At 42.1% G+C, this 12,458-nt stretch overlaps 1 protein-coding gene across 2 annotated transcripts in view; it reads left to right on the top strand.

The window, feature by feature from the left end:
• The window catches only part of PIP5K1B (phosphatidylinositol-4-phosphate 5-kinase type 1 beta), a 319,864-nt gene that overhangs the window by 206,970 nt on the left and 100,436 nt on the right, over positions 1-12,458 (top strand). For both annotated transcript variants that reach the window (XM_037061705.1, XM_037061706.1), the window contains 3 exons: positions 9,576-9,787; positions 12,192-12,275; positions 12,398-12,446. In XM_037061705.1, the coding sequence (XP_036917600.1) occupies positions 9,576-9,787; positions 12,192-12,275; positions 12,398-12,446 (345 nt within the window). The remainder of the gene's footprint in view (positions 1-9,575; positions 9,788-12,191; positions 12,276-12,397; positions 12,447-12,458) is intronic.

The following is a 12,458-nucleotide window of genomic DNA, read 5'->3' as shown; positions in this document are numbered from 1 at the left end:
GGCCGTGAATCCCAGCAATTTACACAATAGAGAGGAGGCGCCACAGCTTAGGAGAAACTTCTGGAATCTGGTGCTGGGTGAAGTTATAGAGACTTAAGGAATACTTGAGTGTCTGGGATCTGGGAAAATGTTACAAAGTTTAGAAAGTTATTGAGAAATGTGTCTTAAGGCAAAGTACTCAGCTCATTGTGCACCTTTCAAACAATCTTCGAATTAGGCAACTGGGAACCCTTTTAAAGGGGAAAGTGGGTTTGATTGTAGTAGATCTTCATTTTATTCATTCAACATCCAGTGCACATTTACTGAGTATTCGTGGAGTCATAGGAATGGCACCTGTGTAGCTTCTTCATGAAAAGCAAGGGGCTTCTTTGGCCACACACTGGTTCCTGTTCTTTCCAAAAAGATCAGCACATACGGGCTTTTGAAAGGCTCTGGCTGGTGTCCACGATTATTCATCCCTGTCAGTATCAGTCAGTGCTTTTTATAGCCCCCCTTGCCCCGCAAGTAATGTGCCTTTGATGTCATCAACGTTCCTCCTTCAAAGAGATTTCTTAGTATTTTGATCCATCACATACAACTCTTCTCGCATTTGTCCCTAGAAATGTTGCCCTTCTATGTGGTGAGGTGGAAAATCTCCACGAGAGAATTTCTGCCTCCCCTTAAGAGTGAAATGGCCAGAACCAACCTGTGATTAATGAATTTATATATTTAATTTTGGCTTTTCTTAGAAAAGATATATCTGTACTTTTCTACACGTGTTCTTCAAAAAAGTGTTTGTATTGTTTTTACTTATTGATTTGAGAGAGAAAGAGAGAGAGAGAGAGAAACATGTACTTGTTGTTCCACTTATTTACACATTCATTGGTTGGTTCTTTTATGTGCCCTGACTGGGGATTGAACCCAAAACCTTAGCATATAAGGGTGATGCTCTAACCAACTGAGCTACCCAGTGAGGGCTCAAGAAAGTATTTTTAAGCAGAGTTTAGTGGACATATGAATTGTCTATGGCTATTAGGTATACAAGGATGTTAAAACCTGATGTCGATTTAAAATATCCTCATTCAGCTTGAATATGAGCCTGCCTGGAATCCGCATCTCATTAACTTCCTTTCATTTATTTCTCACCAAGTCATTTGTAAATTTTGCCCCTGCACAGCCAGCTCCAGCTGTTCCAAAGACAAACTCTTTAAAATTATAATTCGACATTTGCTTTATTTTCGCTAGCACTTGCCAATCTGTCCTCAGAAGATGAGGGGGGCAGTCTGTGGAGATGGGGATTTGCCATCCTGTGATACTTCCCTTCCTGAAAGAACTATACAACTTTTTCTAGATTATTAGCAAGTTTAGAAAATGCCAGCAACCTAATTTCCCAAGAACAGAAAAATGGGTGATTCCAGGTTGCACATTGACTTCCTCTGCACTCAGATGTGCAAGGGACATAGAGTTTTATTATTTTTTACCACAAATCTTGCTCACTAAAATCTGCTTCCCCAAACTTAAAGTTACCAATAATATTTCAGTCGTTTCTGGTGTAAATAGTTACCTCTGAATTTAAGTAGTCTTTTTATTAAGTCGAACTCTTGGGCAAGGCTGGAGAATATGATCCCTCTTTCGTTACCCTTACTTGTAGGCAAACGCCCTTGGAAACGCCAGTTTCTCCATCACATGACAACAACCCCCAGAGACGAGAACATTGCTGTAGGCCCCTCCACGTACGATATCCCACTGCCACCCGAAACCATCCCCTCCTGGGAGCGGGGAGTGGCCCTGAGCTACCCTCTTACACTTCCTTTAATTTTGACCAAATACATATGTTACTGTTTTAGAAGTAAATTATAATGCCCCAAAGAATTAATTTCTAGTGATACCTTGCACAACCTAGGTTTTCTGTCACTCCTTAAAACTTGCCCCGCGGGTACACACTTGCCTTTCTTCTTAAATTGTAAGTTGTTCGGTACCCAAGGGGACATTCCTAGGCCTAAGATTTCTCCTGCCCTCTGGAGCCTCTGATGGTCCCCGAGCATGGATGGCTTGACCTCTCTGGCTCCAAACCACCACCGGAATCGCATTTGACAAACCTGCCTTACCCACCTACTGAGTTAATCCTGCCCTTTGACAGATGGTTTTGGATTCTTGTTGTGCCTCAAGCTCTATGCTAAGTCCGTGGCAGGTACCAAAAATGAATAGGATATGGTCTTTGCCTCTAGTAAGCCTAAGTTTAAAGTTTAAGTTCCAACCATCAAAGTCTTACTTATCAGGGACAGATTCTCCCACTCTTCTTTCCTCTCTCTGTCAGAGCAAAGTGGAGAGGGGAAGGGGGGTGTTTACCCAGAGACGAAGTTCTTCACAGGGGGTGGGCCGCAGTGGGCAGTGATGAGGATTCAGGAATTTCATCTCATATGCTGAAGGAGATGTGGAAGTTTGGACACAGAGTGGCCTCTGAGTCTCACTGGGCAGCTGGCCAGCCTCTAGGCTCTTGGCTGTTAATTAAGCCGCAAATCACTCATGATCAAGCCAACTAGAAGATTCATAATGGGGGAAAACTTGGCAGTGTTAGTGCAAAATACTACTTTTAAATGTGTTTACTAAGTAATTCATTAAGACAACCTCATTTGTAGGAACAAAGTGTCTATAAACAAAAAATCCAAAACTCAGCCTGTACAGAAGCTGATAAATATCTGCTCATATATTCAGTATAATCTTTTGAAATGATTGATGGCCATTCCTAATACCTGTATAGTATGTCTATTGCTTAAAGCGTTTTAAGTGAGCAAAGAAAGTGTCAGTGCAGATCAATCCAGCATAGCTCCGAATTCTAAGTCACTACATTGGACACAGTGAACAACACATCACTGCCATAACTAGGCTAAGCCTTGGATAGTTATTTCCATCTGCTTTACCAGCTAAAATTGTGTGGCTTGTCACCGCCCATTTCCCTCACCCCATTATACCCTCCCACCTCCCCTCTGGTTACTGTCCATTTTGCATGAAGCATCACTTAGATTACTTGGATTGCATTGTCTTTGTCACTCTGAATATCTTTTGGTGCTGGGTACCAATTTTTAAATGTGGCTGTTTTTGCAAATTCTTTTAGATTTATTTGGTCACCTTTCTCGGTTTTATGCCTACTTAAATTTGCATTCCTTACATATTGGAAAAGCAAAGAGACAAAGGACAGGAAGGCAGAGGAGGCCCTGGGATGTGTTTCAGAACAGAGCCTCCTTCCGGCCAGCACCAAGCACCAAGCACCAAGCACCAAGCACCCTTGAATCTCTTGGGTGGTTCAAGGTCTTTGCAGGTGACCCAACCAATGACGCACGCACTTTCCTTGCAAAGGCTTCCTGGAGAGAAAGAGATATTTTTATCAGACTCCAAGCTCACTCAGCCTAGTTTATAGCAAAACAAGTTTGCCTTTTATCTGCCACTTAGTGTGCATACAAAACAATAAATCAAAAGAGTCTCTGTATATCACAGCTGGATTTTTTTGCCCTTAACACAGCATGCATAAATACCGCTCGTGAGGGTAGGTTTGAAAACACCCTGACTATTATCTTATTTTTCTGACAGCACAGAGCAGATAACCACAGTAAATGCTGCAGATTTTTCACCACCATTGTTATAGTGCGAAGGGAGAGATCATATTATCATGTTGAAGACATAGATGGAATGCTGTACATTCTTGTTGCTGAATACTTTGGTATTTCCTTGTTTGTTCTCACAAAAAGTAGTGTAACAAACACACATTTCCAGCATGCTCAGAGTGCCCAGTCAGGAGCACAAAGTGAAACAAACCTTTGGTGAGTGGAGCACTCTTTTATGTATATGGTTGGAAAAATGTAGTCACTGCCTGAGATCAAATTTTCTTCCATAGAGGGACACCGAGAATGTGCTTGGGCTTTTGGAGGAAAGACACGTCCCTGACATTTTGTTAAGATCATGAGTGTAATTTTCATGGAGATAAGAGTTAAGTTAGGCTTTGAAAAACCAGTATGATCTTAAAAGATAGTAACAAACTTCCAGAAGAAACAGCAGGGCTTATATCTTCAGGGCACGTGCAGGGGTAATTAAGGGATTCTAGTTTGACTTGCCTGAAATAGGCCTGTTTCCAAATAACAGAGAAGCTGGCTGGAGGTGCATTAGTGGGACCTTTGAGCAGTAGTGAGAGGCTGACTGCTTTGAGAGGGGGTGTGATGGGACCTGGTCAATGAGGGTGTCAGGAATGGATCAGAAAGGAGAAAAAAAGGAATCTGAAATCAGCACATTAAGGAGAAGGAAAATGCTAGAAGCTGCAGAATTAGACAATTTAAAGAAAAAAAAAGGAGCCATGGAGTCTGAAATCCACATTAGAATTATTTCAAATAAAACAAGAGAAGTAAGGGAAAAAGAACTGTGTGTGTGTGTGGGGGGGGGGGTGCGGATTGAAGCTCAGGGCGGCAGCAAGACAGTGTACAGAAATTTAGAAATGTCCAGAAGGCCACTGGAAATGTATAGGGCTGGGGCTTAGGAGTGAATTCAGACCAAGGATAACATTTTAGGGATTGTCTGTAGAGAGACAGATGGTAATTGAGTCTACCTCTGAATATTCTCAAGTCTGTCGACCTCCCTCTTGAACTTCTCTGCCACCACGTCTTTCAAGTATCATCTCCTCTCACCTGCACTGTTGAAATATTTCCCAGTCATAAGTAGGAAGCCTGCATGTGCGGTGTCTCCACGGCATCCTGGTTTTTCTTCCCAGGCCTATTTCAGCGTGTAATTCAGGCTTGTGTAATTTCGAGGGTGGTAACTAACTGTCTTACTTACCCCTGAAGATCCAGCAACCTCCACGGTGCCCGGCACAGACTACACACTCACAATGACTTTCCCACAAAAGAGTAAGTGAATATCAGTACTGAAAAGTAGAGAGAGAAAAAGTTGATGAGAGAGAACTCTGATGAACACCTTTAGGCTACAGAAAGAAAGGGCAGGGAAAACAAATAGGCAAAGAACCCAGAGAAGGCAAGACAGCTGAGGCGGAGTGGCGATTCCAGGAGGGCTGTCAGCCGGGACCAATACTGCAGGTGGAGGAGGAACAGGCCAGCAAGAACAGCTGATGTTCATTGGCTGCTTCCCGTATGGCAGTTACTGTCCTAAAACCTGATGTGGATCGATTCAGCCTTCACACTAACTCTGTGAAGTAGGTGTCCCTATTGTCTCTCCTGAACAGAATGAGTAACGAGTCCCAGAGGGGTTACATCTTTGCCCAAGGACAAGCAAGTGGGGGAGCCATGCATCACACGGAGCCAGCTGGCCCCAGAGCATGGAGTCCTAACCACCAGGCAGACTCTCGCTCCTTCTAGCAGCAGGACGGTAACAGTGTGCAGGGTTAGGGAGTGTGCCAGAGAAGTTGGAAGAGGAAAAGGAGGTCCAGCTACTCTTATGACCTTTGGCCGTGAAGAGAGGATGGAAGTGTCTATCATTCTGTGTCAGAGCATCTGCTCCATTATGTCCCCGAATCTACAGGAACTACATGTGACTGGAGTATCCTGATGCACCACTGGCCATTGGAGCCTGGAGAAGATGGTTTTATTTTAGGAACAGATCATTTCGAGCACGTCTTCAGGATATTATACCATCTGCCTTGACATTGAATTTTTTTTACTACATTCCAACGTTATTATTCACTTAAAATAGTCCTTGAAAAGAGAGACAAAAATCTGGCTTTGACAATAAAAAGCATTATGGTAATCCAACTTGCTTGCACTTGTACATATGTCTATGAACCATTTTTTGCTTTCATTTTTTTTCAACAGAGGAAGTTGAGTCTCACCCAAACTAGATGGAAAAGCACCTGCGTTTGCTCTATAACCTGTGTTTTGCATAACAAATGCACAGAAACAGAATCCATTAACAACAGCTAGGTCAGACAGACATTCCGGGGAAAAAAAACATGTGCCGAGTGACAGACGAGACTGATCGGCGGTTGTCATGTTGCAAAATGTTGCATACTTTCAAAGCTTACAATGTTAAGATTTTGGAAGATTTATAGATTCTTTTAATTAAAGAACTAGAAGGTTATGAATAACAGAACTCCTTCATCCATGCAGATCTGCCATGTTTGTGACTAAAATCTTTTCCCTGAATTTTTCATTACAGAAGTTTTTTCATTTGATTTAAGATACATGCCCATACAGTTATCTTTTTCTTACGTTTTTTTCGTGGATGGTGACTTTGCCTAGGCCAAAACCTGTCACGTCGTTTCCACACAATGGGATTGGAATTGATAGTTTTTAAGGTTTTCACTCTCAAAGTAGGCGCCTGCCGTCCTAAGGATAATTCAGCCCTGTGTCAGGGATGCTGACAATCCAGTTAAAGAGTAGAGAGAAAATGAAGCCCTTTCTAAAAATTAGGTGTAGCTTTTTCTTAATTTCTCTTGAAGTTTATTTTAAAAGAATAAACCAGGATGAACATTTGACCACTTAAAGCATCTGGGGTGGCATCAACAGCTAAAATTGGACCACAGCCTAGCTTTTTATCACTTATAAAACGCACATGTGTTCTTTGGCCTGTCCTTGGGCAGGAAAAGAGACTTCAAGTACAAACCAAGTGGTTCCGATTGAACAGTGCATTAAAAATATAAGAAAAATACTTTCTAAAGAAAGCTTTTGACCAGCAGAATTAATTTGTGGATGCTTTGCAGAACAAAGTGGAATAGATATGATGGTATCAGGAGTGCCTTTCGGTCTTTAACCTGCTTCGCTGTCCCCCTCCAGATGCCCATTAGAGACGTTCACCACGTTGTCGCTAGGTCTGGTTGGAAATGGATTTTGAAGCCATTTCACCACATTGAGGGAACACTTACCAATGGGTAGCTTGAGCCACTAGGGCACAAGGCTGTGGTTTTTGCCAGTGAAAAAGAAGAGTGTTCCCTTAGATCACAAGACCATCATTTCATCGCCCCTTGACCAGAATTACTGTATTGCCCACTGACCTTTTCCTGTGGTACATCCAAACAGTACTGTTGGGTACCCATCACCACTTTCAAAGAGAACAGGACTCACTGAAAGAGTACTGGTGAGAGCCAGAAATGCAGCTGTGTTTTCTTGGATTTCCATCAGTTTTTTAGTTCACAAGTAGAACTCCAGGTAGCCCTGGCTGGTGTAGCTCAGTGGATTGAGCGCAGGCCTGTGAACCACATGATCGAGGTTCGATTCCCAGTCAGGGCACATGACTGGGTTGCAGGCCAGTTCCCAGCAGGGGACTCATGAGAGGCAACCATACATTGATATTTCTCTCCTTCTCTCCTTCCCTTTAAAGGTATATAAAAAAATAAAAATCTTTTTAAAAAAGTTTTAAAAAAAGTAACACTCCAGGGGTGTTTATTTCTCACTGATACTTACCTTCTCTTGTACTAGCATGAGCAATGAGTCACCGTGACATGTAGTCTATCATGATTATAACTAGCAGTTAATTGAGCTCTTCTTTGTGCTGGAAATTTTTCAGTTTTTTAGGCACTTTACCTGCATTACCATATTCAGTTTTGACAAGCACACACATAGTAGGTAATATTATTGTCACCATTTACAGGGGAAGAAACTGAAGCCCAGGGAGGTGATTTAACCTGCCTAAGGTCGCAGAGCCCGTGCTGTGTCTTTATCCAACATCTGAGACGGGACTCACTACCACTGATAAGTGTGAGTGGGAAACTGGCGCCTGAAGGTGGCAATCACTGGGCAGGTTTACAGGGGCTCTTGAGTGGACACAGTCCCCGAACCGTCCTTTAAGTGTGGTTTAGAAAAGTAAAGGCCTCAGGCCCATTTGCCCTTGTTTCTGTCTGAAGTAAGCTTCACATGTCTGTTAGTGTTTTCTTTTAAGGGGCTGGGTTCTTGGCAACCCCAACGCAGAGCTGTCCTGTTTGCCTCCAGGGCTCCAAGCTACTTTGGGGAGGGGTAAGGCACTCATAACCAGTCCATGGGTTTGATGCCTACGTGTTGGGTCAGTGGGGAAGGGGGTCTTCCTATCATCTTTTCTTCCTCTGCCATCTTGGAGTCACTCCCCCTTGGGTTAGGGAAGCGGGTTCCGCATTGCTACCACTTGAGTTAGAAAGTTTTACGGCCTAAACGTCATAAGTAAGATTCTCCTCTCAGCTCTTGCCTGCCTCCTTTCCAAACGTATTCAGCTTCGTATCTGAGAGATGAAGGGTAAACACTGTGGAACAACTGATACTTATTTGCAGCCCGCTTTCAGTTTTCCTCATTGACAGCAAAGATGTACAAGACCCAAGAATAACCATGTGTTTCCAAGGCCACACATGGCTTTGTTCACAGAGCCTGCTGTCCAACGGTATGCATGGTGTGGCAGCCACAGGTATGTGCATCCTCAGGCCTGACCCCTCTTCATAGTACCATAGATGTCTATTCCAAAAGCAGTCAGGCTGAGGGAAAATGAGAACTGTAAGAAATTCTGGGTGTTCCAAACCCAGGTTAAACCAATACCTCTAGACTCCGATTCTTGAATGGCGTTTCCTCACAAGGGTACAGTGACAGATGTACGCGTTTGTTTGGAGACTACTGTTCTGCCGCTCAGTCTGGTCTTACTTTCTGCTTTGATTTCCTGAGCAGCTTTGTGTGAGAAATGCCAGGCACTAAGAATTCTGTTGCAGAGGAGAATATATGCAAACTACAAGAAAAAACTTTATCATTGAGAGAAATACCCCATTGAAGCAGGGTCCCCAGTGTCAAAGGCTCACCTGCACTCAAAAGCCATGCTGACTGACTCTTACCTTGACCTTGTTTCTGTCACTTTCCTGCCCGAGCATCACTACCTCTCTGTTGCATCCAACTACTTTTCATTCTTCCTCTTCCCCACTGTTTGCTAAGTGGATAAGTAAGCAATAAGTCGTGTTCTTTGTTGAGATCATAATTTTTAAAAAGACTTTGCTACAGAACCAAATGACAGCTTTGAAAGGCAAGCTTTGAAAAGGCCACTGGACTCCAGCAAGGTTAAGATTTTAAGAAGAGAATGTAAACAGAAACATATTCCCGTCGAGTCTCATGCCAAGGAGGGTACAGATTTGTAGAGGCCATTGCTTGTTGGTTTCTCTGCCCTAGGGCTTAAGCACCTGGATGCCGCAGTTGACTTCCTGGTTTCAAATCCCCGCAGTGCCACTTACAAGCTGTGTGGCATTGACCAAATTACTTTATCTCTGTATCTCAGTGTTTTCACCTGTAACATACAGACGATAATGCTGCATAGCTCAAAGAGTTGTGAGGATTGAACCCAAGTAAACCACTTAGTTCCTGGCACCTGGAAAGTGTGCAATAAATGCTATTTAATGAAACATTCCTGGATGATCTGGAAAAGATGTGTTTGCGTTAGAGTTGCATAAAAATATTATCTCGGAGCCATTGTGATAATCCTTATTGCATATGACCTAATAATATTTCAGATGTTTTTATTTTGATTTTCCCTCTATCAACCACCCCCTGGGAGGAGGCCAGGCCCTGTGTGTCTGTGTGTTTACGGCTCTCTGATTCTGCGTTGATGAGACTTACAAGCCACTTGAGCTGACCAGCCTTCTGGTACTTTTTCTTCTTCAGGTGCTGGAAAGCTTCAAGATCATGGACTATAGCCTTTTGTTGGGAATCCACATCTTAGACCATTCCCCCAAAGAGAAAGAAGAGGAGACCTCACAAAGTGTGCCTGATGCGAAGCGGCCGGGGATGCAGAAGGTTCTCTACTCCACAGCAATGGAATCCATCCAGGGCCCAGGGAAATCTGGAGATGGGGTCATCACAGAGAACCCGGACACGTAAGTGCTGCCACCTGCCACCAAGCCTCTGGGTTGGGGCAGCCCACATCATGAGTATAATTAAATGCAATTCTGCTCATGGTGGCTCTTTGGGAATAGATTCCTACTTAAGCTAAAATGAATTAAGCCAGGCTTCATTTCTTTCTTTCTGTCTTTCTTTTTTTTCCCCAGTGAAGAGACTTTAATGCAGGGGCTCATGTGAGAGGAGGGGTGAAAGGAATGCCAGCAATAGCTACTCAGGTGCTCCAAGACTAGACCCACTCCTAGGCAAAGGGACAGGGGGAAGAGCCCCATGGTCTGTGGAGAGCAGGTACCAGAGCAAAGTGTGGGTGTGGGACACAGTCATTGCTGGAGCCCTGGACTGAAATAGGGAAGGAACAGAGAAGAAATACCCCAGTCTCTCCCCTCTTGCCCTCTGCTTTCCTTTTTTTATTTTTAATTTTATTTTTTAATTAAAGTTTACATTCGGTATGATTTTGTATTAGTTTTAGGGGTGCAGCGTAGTGGTTAGACAATCCTATACTTGACAAAGTGCTCCCCTCGATATTGCCAGCACCCACCCGAGCCAGGCTTTGTTTCTGTTCTGTGAGTAACTAGATGAGTAGCAGTTCTCTGACTTATTGTCATCCTTTCACCCACATGGGTTTCCCCTCCTCCAATGGCCCCATTTTTAAACGATGGCTGGAAATGTTTTTACCCTCATTTACTACGTATTCAAAACACCCATCATACCAGGTCTGTCCAGGAAGTACCCAGCCATGCGATATGAAACATGGAGACGTTTATTGAAGAAGATACGAGAAACATTGTACATAAGACAATAATACCTCAGTCCCCTTCAAGTAGCATCTTGGGGCCTCACACTGTTCTTCCAAACACCATCCACTGCCCCATCATATTTCCCTGAATCTCATTGAAGTCCTGAAATCTCTTCCTTCTTGAAGGTGATTTTAGTTTGGGGAAAAGCCAGAAGTCACAGGGTGCTGCATCTGGGCTGTAGGGGGGCTGAGTCACCTGTTGATTTGATGTTTTACAAAAAAAAAAAAAACTGCACAAGATGTGATGCATGAGCATGTACAACGTCATGACGAAGCTGCCAATCACCAGTTGCCCATAGCTGTGGCCTTCTGAATCCCCGAAATAGTTTCTGTGGAGGAATGTTCAAGCTTCACGCAAAATTTGATGCAGATTTGTTGCTGTACTCACTCAGTCATTTTAATACAATGGCCACACAGTACACATGCTCACTCATTGGTGTCTACTGCCCCCACTGACTAGTACAGTGAAGTTGTCATTATTCACACATACACATTCCAACCCTCTCTGCCAGATTACATCGATGTCACACAAAGCATTCTCATTATATTACCAAGTAGTTGGACTTGCCCCGGACAGACCTTGTACTTTGAATAAAGTACACATTTATTCATGTACTTTGAATTTGGATAAACATGTATTAAGGAAATACATGATAGAAATTGTGTTCCCAATTCTGAGCTTCCTATCTGCATAAGAAGATTCTGTTGTTCTGGACCTCTCCCCCGCACGTATAGTCTGTCCCTTCAGCCAGATGTGACAGTAACTTCAGGATTAATTCGCATATTGTATAAAGTGTGTATTGACTAACAGAAACAATTACAACCAAAGAAAATTATTGAAATGGTTAACTGTATCACGTGTGTGTACCAGCTGAGCAAGGAGATAAAAAGAAAGAAATTTGCCTTGGTTGTAAGTGAGTATCTTCTACGATTCTTCAACAATGACTAACTACATGCGTATTTCACTTTGACAAAGGAAACTCATATGTATTAAACATTAAAAAAAATTCTTGCTTATAAATCCATCTAAATGTCCAATAATCCATTGAACAAATTATTCTCTATCAATATAGTGAGATACTACAGTCATTAAAAAGCACAGTAGTGCTAAGTATGAGAAAATGTTCATCCTTTAGCAAGTGAAAATTCAGATTCTGGAACATAAAATACTCATTTTTATGGATTAATAAATATATATGTATACATAAACATACTAGAAATTTTATTGGTTATCTTTGCTTCTTAGGAATGGATTCCTTTTATATTCTTTTTTTGTGCTTTGCTATATTTTACTTCAAAACCTCATAGTGAATATGTAAAAGTGTTACATTTTTTTAAAGCGATATTTTAGGCAGAAAACTGTACTTGAACAACAATTTTAAAAACAATATTTTAAAATACTTTCTGGGAAGTGCATGATTCTGGATTCCCAAGAAAACATTAACTGAGACCAGGAAAAAAAATGATGAAGAGAGAGATAGTCCAGAATTCTGAGAGCTTGTCCATTTTTATTTACTAGGAATGATTTTTTACTTTCTATTCTTATAATATATTACAAAATGTTTTCTCTTTTGCTCTATCAACAGAATGGGAGGAATTCCAGCTAAAAGCCATAAGGGAGAAAAACTGCTTTTATTTATGGGCATTATTGACATTCTGCAATCATATAGGTAAGAAATTTGGGGACATAGTCTTTTATTATTTCAAAATAAATCAACAAAAGATTCTGAAAATTCACCAAGTGTGAGTGATTTTACATTCTCATTTTATTTTTCTGTTTGTTTACATTTAGGTTAATGAAGAAGTTAGAACATTCCTGGAAAGCGCTGGTCTATGACGGGGTAAGTGGCTTC

Source organism: Sturnira hondurensis, unplaced genomic scaffold (assembly GCF_014824575.4).
Source record: "Sturnira hondurensis isolate 20B ecotype Veracruz unplaced genomic scaffold, ASM1482457v3 Scaffold0013515, whole genome shotgun sequence".
NCBI classification, from domain to species: domain Eukaryota; kingdom Metazoa; phylum Chordata; class Mammalia; order Chiroptera; family Phyllostomidae; genus Sturnira; species Sturnira hondurensis.
This window is presented reverse-complemented; position numbering and strand designations above follow the sequence as displayed.